The sequence below is a fragment of the Euleptes europaea genome, chromosome 8, assembly GCF_029931775.1.
Source record: "Euleptes europaea isolate rEulEur1 chromosome 8, rEulEur1.hap1, whole genome shotgun sequence".
Lineage (NCBI taxonomy): Eukaryota > Metazoa > Chordata > Lepidosauria > Squamata > Sphaerodactylidae > Euleptes > Euleptes europaea.
The window spans coordinates 13,735,532-13,753,420 of record NC_079319.1 but is presented as its reverse complement, the minus strand read 5'-3'; the positions used below and the strand labels follow the sequence as shown (position 1 = coordinate 13,753,420).

At 45.1% G+C, this 17,889-nt stretch overlaps 1 protein-coding gene across 1 annotated transcript; it reads left to right on the top strand.

Moving 5' to 3' along the window:
• Window positions 1-2,048: 2,048 nt before the first annotated feature.
• RNF139 (ring finger protein 139) lies at window positions 2,049-17,625 on the top strand. The gene is made up of 2 exons (XM_056854796.1): window positions 2,049-2,250; window positions 15,875-17,625. Exons 1-2 carry the CDS (start codon window positions 2,067-2,069, stop codon window positions 17,611-17,613), a joined length of 1,923 nt encoding a protein of 640 aa, XP_056710774.1. The 5' UTR covers window positions 2,049-2,066; the 3' UTR covers window positions 17,614-17,625.
• Window positions 17,626-17,889: the final 264 nt, after the last annotated feature.

The following is a 17,889-nucleotide window of genomic DNA, read 5'->3' as shown; positions in this document are numbered from 1 at the left end:
AACACCAGGAAAGAAAATACCAAGACCACGGTCACACAGCCCGGATAGCCAAGAACCGATGAACTCTGACCGTGAAAGCCTTCGACAATATTTCTTGCATTGTGGGTTAAGCATTTTGTGAGCCTTGTGCTGTATTTTTTTGTATTAAGCCACACTTATTGCAGCATAGGGGATTACTTTTGTTTCTAACCTCCAGGTACTAGCTAGAGAGCTCCTGCTATTACAGCTGATCTCCAGGCGGTAGGGATCAGTTCCCCTGGAGAAAACGGCCACTCTGGCCACTGGACTCTATGGCACTGAAGTTCCTCCCCGCCCCAAACCCCGCCCTCCTCAGCTCCGCCCCAAAAACTATCACGGAAGCCAGCGGGTTATCAGTTGGTCCAAAACACTTCACCAGACTCCAGCTACTATAAAAGTGCTTAGTTTATTTTCAGTGTATAAAACAACACTCACTCCCGACAACACTCACTCACTCCTGACCACTAATACATTCAGCATATACTCCAACACTGAGCTTTACATTCTACTTACTTATATACAAAGTACAAAGAGAGTTTAATACGGTCCAAGACCAGCATAAAAACATACCAAATATACATACATAACACATCTAAAAGCGCATCAAGTGTGAGCCCCTATAACATCTTACAATCTCTCACTCATAAAAGCCGTTAAGCGCTTAATTAAAAAATATTACGTTTGGAATTAGTATAAATATAAATCTAAAATTGCTCAGCCAGTAAGTTCGACCCACGCACGCCTGATCCTCATTGCTTGCCACCCAATTTTGGCCACTTTAAAAGTTATCTCCATATCCTTGTCCGAGAGCATGCTAGAAAGACTAAAAGCTCTGGATCGCCCTGGGAGCTCCGAGAACACAGAAAGAATGGCTTCTCCTATCTTTCACAGTGGGTAGCCGTGTTAGTCTGTTTGCAGTAGTCAAAAAGGGCAAGAGTCCAGTAGCACCTTAAAGACTAACACAAATATTTTCTGGTAGGGTATGAGCTTTCGTGAGCCACAGTATCTGAAGAAGTGAGCTGTGGCTCATGAAAGCTCATACCCTACCAGAAAATATTTTTGTTAGTCCTTAAGGTGCTACTGGACTCTTGCCCTTTTTGACTTCTCTCATCTTGTTGTAGATTTTGCTACTTCTATACATTTCTACCTCCAGATATCTTATCAGGCCAACCTGCTGTTACACCCACAGCGTTACATCATACTACCGGCCATATCTGGGTTACTTGTGTTTGTTTCTAACCTCCAGGTACTAGCTAGAGAGCTTGTTGGGTATTAGAGAGCGAGTATTAGAGACATGGACATGTCAGACAGTTAAGGGGTTAATATTGCAACTGACCAAATGGTCAGTGTAGTGGCCATTGCAGCCCCGATTCCCCAATAGAGCTCCTGCTGTGACAGCTGATCTCCAGGCGGTAGGGATCAGTTCCCCCTGGAGGAAAAACGGCCGCTCTGGCCATCGGACTCTATGGCGCCGGAGTCCCTCCCCCGAACCCCGCCCTCCCCAGGCCCCGCCCCCCAAAAAACCTCCCGCCAATCGCGAAGAGGGGCCTGGCCGGCCTTGAAGGAAGGCGGCCCCGAGCGTCGTTCCGTTTCGCAACGACAGGGCCGCGAGCCGTTTTTTTCCCCTCAGCGCCCTGCGGCCTAGTAGGCCCGAGCGGGCTCCCCTGAGGAGAGAGGCCGGGAGGAGCGAGGCTCGGCGGGCTCCTCCTCCTCACGGGCAGGGGCAGAGCGAGGCGGGCCCAGCATTGTGACGGAGGCCGCCGCCATCCCGCGCGGCCCGGAGAGGCCCGGCCGCCGTCGCCGCCTCGGCTTCTCCCTCTCCGCCGGAAGGGGAGCGAAGGCGCCTGCCCGGGGGGCGGCTGCGATGGCGGAGGCTCTGCGGCCGGGCCCCCAGCAGCAGCAGCAGCGGACGGGAGCGGCGGCCGCCACTGCAGGGCGGTCGTGAGTCCGCCCTCGCCGGGGCCCCCCTCCCTCGGCGCGCGCGGCTCTCCCGCCCTCGCCTCCCCGCCGCCCGGAGACGGACAGGAGGCGGCGGAGGGGTCTCGGGGATGGCGGCCCTGGGCCCCCCTCGGCCCCCGCCCCTGCGGCTGGGCCCGCGGCTCCGGGCCGGCGCGGAGGTGGCGCTGCGGGTGCCCAGCCTCTTCTTCCTCGACGCCATCTTCAACTCGGCCCCGGTGCTGCCGGGGGACTCCCTGTGGGCCGGCCTCCTGGGGGGGCTGCTGCGGCTGCTGGGTGAGAGAGACACCCCCCCCGCCGCTCCCTCCATCCCTCCCTCTCTCCCTCTGGGGGGCCTCCTTTCACTAAGGGGGTGCTCGTTTCTCTCCCCACCGCGGGGAGGGGTAGGAAGTGGGTTCTCCATACCCCCCCCATGGCTTTTCTTAGGGTGCAGTAGTTTCTTATTCCCCACCCCCGAAGAAGTTTACAAGTTCCTCATCTCCTTTCAATCAGGGTGAGAGGTCTCCATATCTCTCCCCCCCCCCATGTCTTCTTTCCTCTTAGGGTGCAATAGCTTCTTGATGAAGTTTGTAAGTTCCCCGTCTCCTTTCCATCAGGGGTGTTCCTTGTGAGATCTCCATATCCCCCCCCCCCGCTTCTCTGCTCTTAGAGTGCAATAGCTTCTTATCTCCCCCCCCCCTTGAAGAAATTTACAAGTTCCCCTTCCCCTTTCAATCAGGGGCGCTCCTTGTGAGATCTCCATATCTCCCCCCCCCATGGCTTCTTTCCTCTTAGGGTGCAATAGCTCCTTATCTCCCCCCCTTGAAGAAGTTTACAAGTTCCCCTTCTCCTTTCAATGAGGGGTGTTCCTTGTGAGATCTCCATATCCCCCCCATGGCTTCTTTCCTCTTAGGGTGCAATAGCTCCTTATCTCCCCCCCTTGAAGAAGTTTACAAGTTCCCCATCTCCTTTCAATCAGGGGTACTCCTTGTGAGATCTCCATATCCCCCCCCGCTTCTCTGCTCTTAGAGTGCAATAGCTTCTTATCTCCCCCCCCCTTGAAGAAATTTACAAGTTCCCCTTCCCCTTTCAATCAGGGGCGCTCCTTGTGAGATCTCCATATCCCCCCCCCATGGCTTCTTTCCTCTTAGGGTGCAATAGCTCCTTATCTCCCCCCCCTTGAAGAAGTTTACAAGTTCCCCTTCTCCTTTCAATGAGGGGTGTTCCTTGTGAGATCTCCATATCCCCCCCATGGCTTCTTTCCTCTTAGGGTGCAATAGCTCCTTATCTCCCCCCCTTGAAGAAGTTTACAAGTTCCCCTTCTCCTTTCAATGAGGGGTGTTCCTTGTGAGATCTCCATATCCCCCCCCCCCGGCTTCTCTCCTCTTAGGGTGCAATAGCTCCTTATCTCCCCCCCTTGAAGAAGTTTACAAGTTCCCCATCTCCTTTCAATCAGGGGTGCTCCTTGTGAGATCTCCATATCCCCCCCCCGGCTTCTCTCCTCTTAGAGTGCAATAACTTCTTATCTCCCCCCCTTGAAGACGTTTACAAGTTCCCCATCTCCTTTCAATCAGGGGTGCTCCTTGTGAGATCTCCATATCCTCCCTCCCCCCATGGCTTCTCTCTACTGCAATAACTCCTTATTCCCCTCCTCCCCCTTGGGTTTACAGGTTCCCCCGTCCCCCTGTTCCTTCCAGCTTCTGTGTTCCTTAGTTCTCCCTCTTCAGATGTGTGAGCAAGATCCTCATATGCTTTTCCTGGGAGAGATTATCTGGTGCAATTTTTTTTAAAAGATCCCACCTTTCCTCCAAAGAGCTGAGGGCAGCATACCTGCCATTTAGCTTGCGTTTTTCCCTGACAGCAACAAACTTGGGAAGGAGGTTAGGCGAGGCTGAGAGATGGTGACTAGCCCAAGCTTCGTGGCAGAGTGGGGATTTGAACTCGGATCTTAATTCCAGGGCCTAGTTCTGTAACCTCTTGTCAGATGTCTGCTGGGAATTCCAGGTTGGGAACTTCCTTCCAGGTTGTGGATGCCTCATTTTGATTGGGGCTGGGGTTAAGCTTTCCCTCCACCCTTTGTGCTGTTTTCTCTACCTTGAAACAGCACCCTGGGGGAACTGCTGTTTGGCCTGTTGTGGAAATTTGCACGTGTCGAAGGACTGCATGCAGGTTTCCCTGCCCGGTGCAAAGAATGGCTACCCAGGGCCGCTTCAGGTCAGGAAAATGGTGCTGGTGGGGAGGATGAAGCCCCCTCTCCCGGCCTGCTTGTAGTCCTGATCTAAATCAGGCCTCTGCATGCTTGAGAATCGAACTTTCAACAGGGAACTTCTCAGGCGCCAAGGAGACCAGGGTTATGTGTCAGTCTTAAACCAGACAAATAAATAGCCTAAAGTGTAGTTAGGACATTGAGTGGAGTTTGGATCGCTGCTCTGGCATGAACTGTATATTGTATAATAGTGTAGTTAGGCCCCAACACTCTGAAAAGGATCTCTCTATCTCTTTGACAGACTCAGGTTACGCTTCCCGTTGTTTTAGAATGGATCTTTCTCAATCCTGAGTTGCCCCAGGGATACATGTTGAAATGGTCCGGGGTGGAGGGCAGTTTGTGCTCTTGGATAATTTATAACTACCCTGATTAGATGGGTGCTTAAAGGAAATAATCTGTATTACATGGACATGAAGAGCTTTCCATGCTGTAGGCTGGAGTGCTGCTGTAGCTACTAGTGGGGAGAAAAAACAAATTATATAATTCATATAATTACCTCCCTCAACCACATTTTCCCCTCGGAGATTTCCAGTAGGAGATGCTCACTTCGTATTGCCTCAACTCTTACCTCCTTGACTTCTTGTTTTGTCTTCTAAAATCCAAAGAGGTGTAGTTTACTGAGGCCTGAATTGGTCTCCCCTTGACTGTAAACTGCTGTTCCTCAGGCTGCTGCCAAAATGATTGTAGGCCTCTGTCCTCATATCTTTTCAACATACGATTAAACCTACAACCTAGCTGAGTCTTGACTCAGATTAGCTCTATGTTTGCTGTAAAGTAATGCTTCGGCATGATTATTTGGCTAAGCTTCTAGTGACCTTTTTAAAGGCTTGCCTAGGCTAGCCCCCACATTGGCAGTTTTAGAACTCCTCTTACCTGTAACCCTAGTGTTTCAATATTTTTTCGTGTTTTCAGTATCAACTTTGTGGGTCTGTCACTGATTAAACCAAGATAAATACCCCCTGCTTTAATCATGGTCTGTTTTCTGAACAAATGGCTGTTCTTTTTGTAGAAAATAGGTCATATGAGTACTACTATATGGGCTGGGTAAAAACAGGTTCATCGTTGTGTCCTCTTTGCAGTCCCACATGGGACTGCAAAGAGGACCACTCGATGAACAACAGTTACAGGTAAGTGCAACTCTGTTTTCATACGGGTACACCTGTCACACGTTTATCCTGTCATCCCTCTCAGAATCTCAGCATGGCTTACACACATGTAATCATTGCCCAGAAAGATAGCATGCTTTCTCCTGCACAGAAAATGCTATCTTGTGTAAGAAACATTGCCCTTGAAACAGCCTTGGAACAACCATAATGATATAGTTTGCGTGCATTTTTCCCTACACAGAAGGACTATCTGATGTAGGAAATGTTGTACTTCAAACAGGCTGCGCTCCCGGGGCTTGCAGATAGTTATTTGGTTATCTGTGGTGTGTAAATCTCCTGATGACTAGGCAAAGGAGCATTTGTAAGTAGGAAGAGCTGCCTTTAAAAAAAAAAAAAAGGCGTTCATCTGTGGACAAAGCACTTCCTGGTAGATATTCTAGAGCAAGTGACCTTTGCAGTGTCATTTGCAGAAGTGTTGTAGACAAATCCCTTAATTCTAAGGAGCTACACATGACAGCAGAATTTAACAGAGATCTGTGTCTAGCTTCAGTGTTTCATCTTCAGTGTGTCACATTCCTAATTACATTTGAATGAATTTACCTGTCAACTGCAGTTTAAGTTAGAGCACCCCCCAAAGCTTTGTCTGCTTGTTGGGTTTAATTATAACTTTATTAGCCTGACAAGGTATTCCGCTGTGCCTAGAGCACATTTAAATGGTAATGGAGATAATAGATTTCCTTTCATGGGACTTGACACGGCCTTTCCTGGGTGCGTTAGTTAATTGTATATTGAATTAACTCATGGTATTTCAAGTTGTCATTGGGTATCTCCAGATTTAATGAAATACATCGCTTGTTCTAGAGAACTGAGTATTATATAAAGCAGAAAGGGTGGGGGAACTGAATTGTATGTGTAAGTTAGGAGGTAAATTATATTGCATGGCAAAACACAGGTATTGGCCTCTAAAGGTACTGCCGGCCAGACCCTTGTCATTTGGTTGACATATAGTTCTCTGGTCTCAGAACTAGACATCAGACTATCCTGTGAAACCACCACCCAAAAGGCAAGTGTTATATAATATTATACATATGCGATTTTAAAAAGTAAAGTGTGCCATCAAGTAGCAACCAACTCATATCTACCCCATGAAGTTCCACCTCAGGATTTTTTCAAGGAAACATGAGCAGAGGTAGCTTGTCATTTCCTTCCTCCACATAGCAACCCCAGTATTCCTGGTGGTCTCCCATCCAAGTACTTAACCATGGCTGACCCATCTTAGTTCCTAAGCTCTGATGAGATGAGGCAAGGTGGAGCTATTAGGGCTGATGTGTGGGCCTTTTTCTGGGCCTTACCTGTTACTTGTAGACACTGAATCATCGTTCAGGGTGGGCAGCTATGTTGGCATGCAGATAGAGAATAAGTACACTGAGGAAGGAGTATGTTAGCAAAACAGGTGAGAAGGCATTGGAGAACATAATGCTTAGGGAGGACAACTTCCAACTGAAGCATCTCTCTAGCTAGAGCAAATACATAAAGGGAATTGGGGCCATTTGGAGAGTGTGGCTTTTAGGTATCGCACTTTGACTTATTTTTGACGGTTGCCGCTGCTCATGTGATAAAGGGGTCATAAGAGTTTAAACTTTGTTGAAACAGCGGCTCATTCATCCAATTGTAAAGATATGTTAGAATAGGAAAGTGCTTTAAAACTAATCCTGTGTAAATGAGATTTGGCTGGTCTGTTAAGGGATGATCTCTGTTAAGAGTACAATGATAGCATTAAGCGATTGAGAGCTGTGTTTAAGTGGTTACTTTTTTGAAAGGGCTGTTGAAGAGGAGAGTCCAGGTGATGTGGTGGGAAGCCCTTTTATTTGATACGGTTGCACTAGTGTCTTCCTAAAGCCTCTAGTGTTATACCATACAGCCTACACTAGATAGGTTAACTACCGTAAGTAAAACTGTGAAATGTGTATTTATTCCTTATCATTAATTCACCTGAATCTTCTTCAGGATGCCGTTACTCGTTTGGATCAGTGTATGGAACAAAATTGATGCCCCTAAGATGAGTGGTTCTTTTCTTTCTTATTGCTTTGGTTTGAAAGGCTTGATTGAAGAAGAGTAGCTAATATTGCGGAAGTCCTAGATTATTTTTGGAGGGTGAAAATTGTTCCCGAGTCTCCTGATTATTTTTAATGTACAGTACTTATCCCATATTCTCTGGAAGCTTGCTATATGTTATTACTTGGCTCTACACCAGCTTCAAGAATATATCAGAGGAAAATGGCAAATTTCTTGATTATTAAAGGGCCGATGATACAACTTTGTTTAGCAAGACTGCAGTGGGCTGTATCCACTGAATCGTTCCACCTGTAGACCAGAACTCTGTCCCATCTCGCTCTGCTGTAGCATGCTTTCCCTTGAAGCACTGATCCTGAGAATTAGTGCACCTCCAGCAACAATGCTGGGTGTGATGTGTCGGTATGCAGTGGGAGGGAGGAATTTGCAAAAAATCTATCACCCAGACAAGTATTAGATGTAGGGGGTTACTGCATTATTTATTCCCAGTGATGTATTAAGAGTTTGTAAATGTTATAAAAAACATCGCTTTAAAAGGGTTTTTGGATGCCACGACTAAAAAATGGTTGGAAAAAGTCTTCACAGCTAAAGGGGCCAAACAAAGTGTGAACAGTGTTTTTTATAACAGTTTCAATACATCGGTGGGAATACATAGAAAGTGCGAACAGTATTTTTATAACATTTTCAAACTCGTAATACATTGCTGGGAATCCATAATGCGGTAACCCCCATTCGCACTTTGGCCGTGGGCGCTTACTTTGTGGAAATCTTTAAATACACTTATGTTGTGTGATTGCATTATTTTATTGAGGGTCTTTTAAAAAACTGTAAAAAAAGTTTAATACCTCTTAAGTTTGAATTGCTGAAAAGTGATGAGTTGTTTGGATGGGATGTGCCTTCCTGAGGAATCCCAGTCTGAAGAATATTAGTTGGGCTTAAGTCTCACGGAAATCAGTGAGACTTTTCTGTTACTGAATTTTCCCATGGCACTTAAATCTGATGAACTTTCTCTGGGTTGGGGCCATAGTCAAGTAAGGTTGCCGAGGGCTTCCCTGTTGTTCTACTAGGAACAACCTGACATCTGAGAAGGAAGTCTGATACTTCATTGGTTTTGGATGGGAGAGGAAGTTTTGGATATGATTGAACTTTCATAATGAGTTCGAAGGCTGTTGTTGAACTAAACTGGAACACTTTGACATGCTAGCTTATTTTAGTAATGAGTAGGATATTGGGTAACCATGAATCATGAGTCAGATTGGGATGGCCCCAAGGTGCTGGGTTGCCTGGTCCCCGGAAATGTTTTGCTGGTGTCTGCTTTCAGATTCTGGTTTCTTGATTGGAATTTGGCCATAAACAGCTCCCTGTAGGATGATGGAAATTCTTCCACTTTACAATTTACTAGGCAATGATTTTAGGGAATGTTAATTTTGCAGCAGGTTTATTCCCTTCCTGAGACCTTATTTGTAGGTTAAAACATAGTTTTTCTTTGTTAGTTCCAATTAAAGTATATTTGGCAAGACTTTGGAAAGATTCTAAAATTCCAAAAGGAAAGGCAGAGCGTGGGCTGTTAGGATAATTGAGATCCCTGATAATACCCTTCATAAACATATCCATATTGTATGGAAACAAAGTTATTTGCTGCCACAACTATTTTGTGCCCCTAAGGCCTTCATTTCTTGCCTAAATTAATAAGCCTTAGTTGTAGTATGAAACAAGGGTGACCTGTTGCATCAGAAAACTTTGTTGTGTTCTGATTCAGCGTGGTGTAGTGGTTAAGAGCGGTGGTTTGGAGCTGTGGAATCTGATCTGGAGAGAGCCTGGTTTGATTCCCCACTCCTCCACGTGAGCGGTGGAGGCTAATCTGGTGAACTGGATTTGTTTCCCCACTCCTACACATGAAGCCAGCTGGGTGACCTTGGGCAAGTCACAGTTCTCTCAGCCCCACCCACCTCACAGGGTATCTGTTGTGGGGAGGGGAAGGGGATTGTAAGCTGGTTTGAGTCTCCCTTAAGTGGTAGAGAAAGTCGGCATATAAAAACCAACTCTTCTAAAATGTGGTATGTAGTTCTTTCGTTCTTTATCCACACATACTGACCTGCAGTGTACTCCAAAGAACACTTCCCAGGGGGTAACTCCCACTGAATGGGCCCTGAGTAGGAGTCTGGGTAGGCCTGCTTAAGATTGCTCCCTCAGGGAGCAAACATAATCAGGGCTACTGTGAAATAAGTTTGATTTTATTTAATGGGACTTACTTCTGGGAAAGTGTTCTTAAGGTTGCAGCTGTAGCTTCCTAGAGTTGCAAGGGGTCTTATGGGCCATTTAATTCCTTGCTCAGGGCTGGATATCTGAAGCTAGATTCTCGAGAGTTCCTGACAAGTGGCTGTCCAACCTCTGCTTGAAGACCTTCAGCCAGGGCGGGCCTACCACCACCTAGGTAATTTATTCCTTTGTCAAATTGCTCTTTCAAATTGGAAGTTTCTCCCAATGTCCAACTGAAATCTACCCTCCTGTAGTTTAAGACTATTAAAAAAAGTAAAGGTAAAGGTCCCCTGTGCAAGCACCGGGTCATTCCTGACCCATGGGGTGACATCACATCCCAACGTTTTCTAGGCAGACTTTTGTTTATGGGGTGGTTTGCCAGTGCCTCTTCCTTTTACCCCCAGCAAGCTGGGTACTCATTTTACCAACCTCGGGAGGATGGAAGGCTGAGTCAACCTTGAGCCGGCTACCTGAAACCAACTTCCATTGGGATCGAACTCAGGTCGTGAGCAGAGCTTGGACTGCAGTACTGCAGCTTACCACTCTGCGCCACGGGGCTCTTTAAGACTATTAGTCCTAGTCTTGTCCTTTGGAGCAGCAGAGAACAAGTCTTTGGCCTTGTCTCTGTGACAGCCTCAGGTTTTGTGGTAGCAGTAATTAGAAAATGCTGTCATTAAACATGAAACCTTGAAGGCTGAAAAGTGAGGGTGACTCCTACATTTTGGGGCTGGCTCCTAGAACCAAACAAAGTTTGTAAAGGTTTAATTTCTATGCTGTGAATAGGAACAGTCTTGATCCAGTTTAGGTGACTTAGGCTGCTTCACCTGCTATAACCTTTCTTGGAACAAACAACCCAGCTACATCCATTCAGGTTTTAATTATGCCCAGACTTGACTGCAGTAACGTGCTCTGTATTGACCCTGGCTTTCTGTATCACTTTCGGTGGAAGCCTGTCTATCAGCTATATGGAACAGGGTCTTTTAAACTGTGGCACCAGGGTTATGAGCAGTCCTCCCCGGGGATACCTGCCTTGTACCTTTCCTGACATTTCTTGTTGGTTAAACACTTTTTTCTTCTTTAGGAGAGCATTTGGGCTTCTCATGGAAATGCCACACTGTAAGTTTTGATTAGAGAGCCAGCGTGGTGTACTAGTGGTTAAGGTGTCGGACTAAGACCTGGGAAACCCAGGTTCACATCTCCACTCACGTCCTGGAAGCTTGCTGGGTGACCCTGGGCCAGTCACACACTCTCAGCCTTGACCCTGGCAAGTATTTGGATGGGAGACCTCCAAGGAATACCAGGGTCGCCACATGGAGGCAGGCAATGGCAAACCACCTCCGAACGTCTCTTGCCTTGAAAACCCTACAGGGTCGCTATAAGTCAGCTGTGACATGACAGCAAAAAAAAAACCCCGCAACAACACCAAACTTTTGATTGTTGACCTGTTGTCTTCCCGCTCCTGTTGGACGCTGTCTGCCATTTTAAAGATTCATTGTTGTGGTTGCTACTGCTGCTTTACACTTGTTCTTGTCAGGTTTTCTCTACTTTGTTAGTGGTGGCCTTGGGGACTTAAATTAGCCAAAAAGCAGAATATAGTCAAAGTCAAAGGTATTTATTACGGTCCACGGCCAGCAAATACAGTAAAAATATAAAAAATGGGAACAGTTAAAAATAATCATCGTACGCATCAACCACAAATACAGATAAACGTAGTGTATTTAACATATTAACACTCCTTAACGAATACTAAATGTAAAATCACCCCAAGGATTTAAAATCTGTATTGCTCTTTAAGAATACTTCTTAGGTTTTTTTTTTTTTTTTTAGGTTATAGATCTGGGCACAAAATCTGGCAACCCCTTCGTGTCGTTTGATGGTTTTTATCCGATAGGAGATATTGTATTTTGATTTTATTAGATTTCCCTGGGAATCTTTCCATCAGTGGCCCAATAGTTTCACTGCGTATTTCGTTGTATAAAGCACACTCCAGCAATGTGTGCTCAGTTGATATAAGCAGAATATAAGAAATTATAAGAAATTGTTAACATATAACTCATTGTTAACACATAACTCATCTAATCCTCAACACTTCTATGGATATGGTGGAAGGATGGGGTCTTTACTTGATGTGTGCCCGCTGTAGTTAGCGTAATATAATTATAGTAGAAAGGCCACTTTCTACTGTAGCGAAATCCTTTGCAGTGAATCTCTTGAAAGATCTAGTGGCAGAACTGATGTTTTCCCTTTTTAAAATTAGACTAGCAACATATACGGTTCATAACCCTTTTGTGTGTCCAGGGACTAAATCTATAATAGAATCCTTGTTCTTTGAAAACCCTGTTTACTTCAAGGCATGTAGAACAGTTGAGTAAGTGTTCTTTTCCCCCCACCTTCCACATAACTAGGGTCGAATGCGAAGAAATGTATGTTGCAAAAAAACCTTTGTCAGTGTAGGTTCTCATTTCTTCCCTCCCTGAGCCAGTTTAGGTTTGCCTCTATTTTCAGTAAGCAGAAGGTCAGTGTTATAAACAAGTTATTTTAAGCTGGAAGAGGAGAAGCTAATGACTGTTCGACCTGAGCATCTTCTAGTCATTTGCCTGCCCCAAGACGAATGGTGGGGAAACCTGTCTGTTCACTGATCAACAATTGAGATGACATCCTTCATAAGACACAACCTGGCTTCCATACAGCTAGGTTTTTGCTGACATAACTGCTCTGTGCCCCAAAAGCCCTCACCTCCATCCTAAATTTACAAGCCATCAGAGGAGCATGCCTATTATTTTGGGTGCAGTGGAACACAGGCAAGATGGTGCTGCTGCACTCGTCTTGTTAGTGGCTTCCTAGAGGCACCTGGTTGGCCACTGTGTGAACAGACTGCTGGACTTGATGGGCCTTGGTCTGATCCAGCAGGGCCGTTCTTATGTTGCACCAAGCACAGTTGTAGAGTGGCTGCTTAAGTTGGTGGTGCGCCAGGAAACTTTCTGCTGCATTGTGGATCAAAACAAAACCAAGAGAAATTCAGTGTGGTGGAGTGGTACAGCAAACTTCAGATAGAAGCGCGTAATAGTCCACAAAAAATATATATTTATGTTTCATTTTTTGTAGGAAAGGCATTCTTATTTTCAAATTTCAAAAAGGTACACCAAGTAGTACAATTGTATTGTGATACATAATGCATTTTGTATTCGTGCGGTGTCATGTTACACAATTGCACCTTTATAACTACACTGATGTCAGTGGGCTTAGAAGGGTATAACTCTGTTTAGGATTGTACAGTTAAAGCATTAAATTAAAGTTTGAAAAGAAAATAAATGTTGCATATTCATCTGTTTCAATAATATTTTCATTACACCTTCCCTAGGGGGAAAAAAACCAGAGAGACAAAAGCCCATTCTTCCCCTGATACTCCAAACCACAGTTCCAGGACTTCCAGAGATTTTTATTTGCCTCACCCTCATATTTAAGTGTTCTTCTGCCATTCTTTTTCTGATGAATCCCCTACTACCAAAAACAATGTTTTATTAATTCAAAAAAAATGTTCTTATATTTTATAGCCTTCCACTTCAATTTTCCTGGAGTTTAGGGAGACAATTTTATCCAAATAACTGATTATTTCACAATGTATGATATCTGATTAAGTGTGGAAACTTTGTATAATACACAGTGGTGTTGGAAAGTGCTGTCAAGACTTATGGTGACCCCAGAGGGTTTTCAAGGCGAGAGAAGAACAGAGGTGGTTTGCAAATTGCCATCGCCTGCCTCTGCGTAGCAACCCTGAACTTCCTTAGTGGTCCAAGTACTAATCAGGGCCAGCCCTGCTTAGCTTCTGAGATACATTGCCATCCAGGGCAGGCCATGATATGCAGTAAATGAGCTAAATGTCTCAGCTATGTGAATGACTGCATCTGTAGACAAACATGAAAGAACAAGGATTTTATTTTGTGCGTTAAGGGAAAACCCGTTTTTACCCATCTCCTGCATCTTACAATATTAACATAATTGTTCCACTAATAATTTCCATTAACTGACTGCCTTCCTGTCTTTTTGAACCTTCTTGGCCCTAAACTAGACAAACAGTGGCTTGAGTCCAGAGAACAGTGAACGGAGCAGAGTTAGCATAATGGATATTGGCCGATTTCCTTGTTCTCACTGCAGCCTTCTGTGTTCTCTCAAAAAAACTACTTCTGAGGTCCTTTGGAAACTGGGAAAGGTGGGAAGAGGTTGTGGAAATCCCCCACTCTGGTACAAGCTATTGGCTCCAAATAGTGTGGCCCAAACTTGAATAGCTAGGCTGCAGCCTGGAACCCCTGGGAGCACTGGGGAGAGGGACACAGACACAATGGCATGATTTTGGTGTGCAACATCACTTCCAGCAAAGGTCGGAAGTGACATCATAACAAGGGAAGGGTGCTCTAATATTCGCATAAAAGTGTGGTTAAACTACAGAGATGTTGGCAAATCCTAGGACACACCCCCCAACATCATGCTGCACACGTGTCTCTCCCCCCACCCCCCAGTTTGGTTCAATTTTTCTTCCTCCAGTCATTCAGGCACCAGTGGGTAACAGCAGGCAATGCTGGAAGTTCTCCAGTCATTGTGGGAGACTTGGCAACCCCTGACTCAAATGCGTCAACTATTATGGCACTAGAATACTCGGGGATCATTTGTATATAACAGTCTTGATGGAAAAGACCAGGAAATTTTGTGAAGAATTGTGACCCCAAGGTTTGTGGGGCCAGCATGGTGTAGTGGTTTGGAGCGGTGGACTCAGATCTGGTGACCCAGGTTTGATTCCCCACTCCTCCACATGAGTGGCGGACTCTAATCTGGTGAACCAAGTTGGTTTCCCCACTCCTCCACATGAAGCCAGCTGGGTGACCTTGGGCTAGTTGCAGCTCTCTTAGAGTTCTCTCAGCCTCACCTACCTCAAGAGTGTTTGTTGTGGGAAGGGAAAGGGAAGGTGATTGTAATCTGGTTTGATTCTCCCTTAAGTGATAGAGAAAGTCAGCATATAAAACCAACTCTTCGTCTTCTCCCTCCTCTTCTTCCATAAATCCATATAGTAGTAACCTGGACAGTAAACTAAAACAATTTAATAATGGGACTTCCCTGTCATTGATTTACTTATCTCATTCTGCAGTAAAATTTTGCAAGATATGTAATTTTTAGTCTTCAGTTAAATGTGGTTCTGTAAACTGTAAGAACGTAGGCAACCATGGGATTGCAAAACCATGGGAAACCATTTCATGTTTATAAAACCTCTATAGGAATAAGGTTAAATATATCAGTGCAAAGGAGATAGGTTGTCAGGAAAGGTGTGCGTTGTTCTAACTTCCTGTACCAATACATACCTTTTATATAATGGAATGATATGATAAAGTGCACTGTGCTTTGTATAAATATGAGAACGCCCTCTGCTAATGATAAAGTTGCCAGTTTTCTATATTTCTGCCAGTGAAAGCTATAACCCATCACAAATTACTAACTCTCCAAGTCCTTATCTGATAGTAATTTCACTTATAGCAATATGCGGAATTTTCTGGGAGGTACTCCGGTGCTCAGAGATGTAGTGCCACCTAAGAAGAGTTATACCCTTCCAAGCTCATTGACTTCAGAAGACTTAGAATGGTGCACGTCTGCACTGTTGGAGATGTTGGCCAAACAGATGCTATTGAGGCTTTGCTTAGTGTTTTTAGTAAATGGTGCATGGGTGCCCATTATATGGGCACCCATATCATGAGTTATATCATGAGTTTGTTGCTTGAGTGGAAAACAGTTTCAGAGTAGCGTATTCAAGGCCTTAACTGAGCCAGTGTGGTGTAGTGGTTAAGGGCGGTGGTTTGGAGCTGTCCTCTGATGTGGAGGACTGGGTTCGATTCCCGGAGGATGCTAATCTGATGAACCGGGTTGGTTTCCCCACTCCTCCACATGAAGCCAGCTGGGTGTCCTTGGGCTAGTCACAGCTCTCTCCGCCCCACCTATTTCACAGGGTGTCTGTTGTGGGGAGGGGAAGGGAAGGTGATTGTAAGCCGGTTTGATTCTGCCTTAAGTGGTAAAGAAAGTTGGCATATAAAAACCAACTCCTCCTCCTCCTCCTCCTCCTCCTAAGAGCACACTAAAATTGGCAGACGGGGTCAAAAATAAATGCATGTTTAATGACTTAAAGTTACTGTGTACTTGTTAAAGTGCTTAATTCCTCTTCTCTCTTTTTTTAAAGGTGTCTTTGTATCCAGTATCGTCCTAGTTCTTTCACAAAGATCCCTTTTCCAGTTTTATATGATCAGCTCTGCATTTCTGCTAGCCGCAACATCAGTGTTGGTGAACTATTACGCTTTTTTGCACATAAACTTCCACAGTGCCTATTATACCAACGAAGCGTTTGGAGTCCAGCTCCTGCCTCATAAAGGACCTTCCCTGTGGATGGCACTCTCTATTCTCCAGCTTGCCTTTGGAATTGGCTACGTTGCACTGTTAAATATCCAGTCCACATACTCTCAACTGATCATACTGGATTTATTGATTCCTGTTGTAGGCTTGATCGTTGAATTACCTTTACACATCAGGCAGATTTTAGTCTATATCTCAGGCTTCATTTTGACATTTTATACCCTGATCATTTTAGTGTCTAAAATGAAATGGCTCTACTACTCCACACGGTATGTCTATCTCCTCGTAAGGCACATGTATCGCATTTACGGATTACAGTTGTTGTTGGAAGATACATGGAAAAGGATTCGTTTTCCAACTGTGCTGCGTGTCTTTTGGCTCACAAGACTTGTGGCCCAAGCTGCTGTGCTAATTTATGTTGTCAAGATGGCGGAAACTGACTCAGGCACGAAATCCTACCTGATTTCTTGGGATAATTTTTGGGAAATTCTCTGCAGCCTTATTATCAGTGGGTGCGATTCTACTTTGACTGTATTAGGCATGAGCGCTGTAATCTCCTCCATCGCTCACTATTTGGGGCTTGGCATTTTGGCCTTTATAGGTTCCACTGACGAGGACGACAAGAGGCTCGGTTTTGTGGCCCCGGTTTTATTTTTCATTTTGGCCCTGCAGACTGGTTTAAGCGGGCTAAAGCCAGAAGAGAGACTAGTGCGCTTGAGTCGGAACATGTGCCTTTTGCTGACTGCAGTCTTGCATTTTATTCATGGAATGACCGATCCTGTCCTGATGTCCCTGAGTGCCTCCCACGTGTCCTCCTTCCGTAGACACTTTCCCGTACTCTTCGTATCAGCTTGCCTCTTTGTTCTTCCAATTTTGCTCAGTTACATCCTTTGGCACCACTATGCACTAAACACGTGGCTGTTTGCAGTTACAGCCTTCTGCGTGGAACTCTGCCTGAAGGTTATAGTTTCTATCACTGTGTACGTACTGTTCATGATTGATGGCTACTATAATGTCCTATGGGAAAAGCTTGATGATTACGTCTACTACGTTCGATCGACGGGCAATATTATTGAGTTTATATTCGGACTGGTCATGTTTGGGAATGGCGCTTACACCATGGTGTTTGAATCAGGAAGCAAAATCCGGGCATGTATGATGTGCTTGCATGCCTATTTCAACATCTACTTGCAAGCCAAGAACGGGTGGAAAACCTTCATAAATCGCAGGACTGCGGTTAAGAAAATCAACTCGCTTCCCGAAGTCAAAGGAGAGCGCTTACGTGAGATAGATGACGTGTGTGCAATCTGCTACCATGAGTTTACCACGTCTGCTCGTATTACTCCATGCAATCACTACTTCCATGCACTTTGCCTTCGGAAATGGCTCTACATTCAAGACACTTGTCCCATGTGCCACCAGAAAGTTTATATTGACGATAAGGAGAACACCAACGCCTCAAACAATAACGGCTTTGTTGCACATGATGAAAACGAACCCAATGAAAATCTTGAAGACAGTGATGGTACTGACAGTGAGGAGGAGGAAGAGACGGATGGCTTGACTTAGCCCGTTATCGCAATTCTCCGTGCATCAAACCTGGTGGTTTAAAATGTCCTGTACTGGACACTGCAGGTGTGTGTTAATAGTGACATTCAACAATGGAATAAAAGTTTCACTTCATCATTGTGTATCTAAGCACAAGAACAGTATCTCAAAATGTTGAATCTGTGAATGGGTTGTCAATTTACTGTGATGTGCTACTGTAAATATACCTCTGATTACTGCTGGTCTCTTTTGTGACCTCGGTACATTTTATGTACATTATTGTACATGGAATAAAAA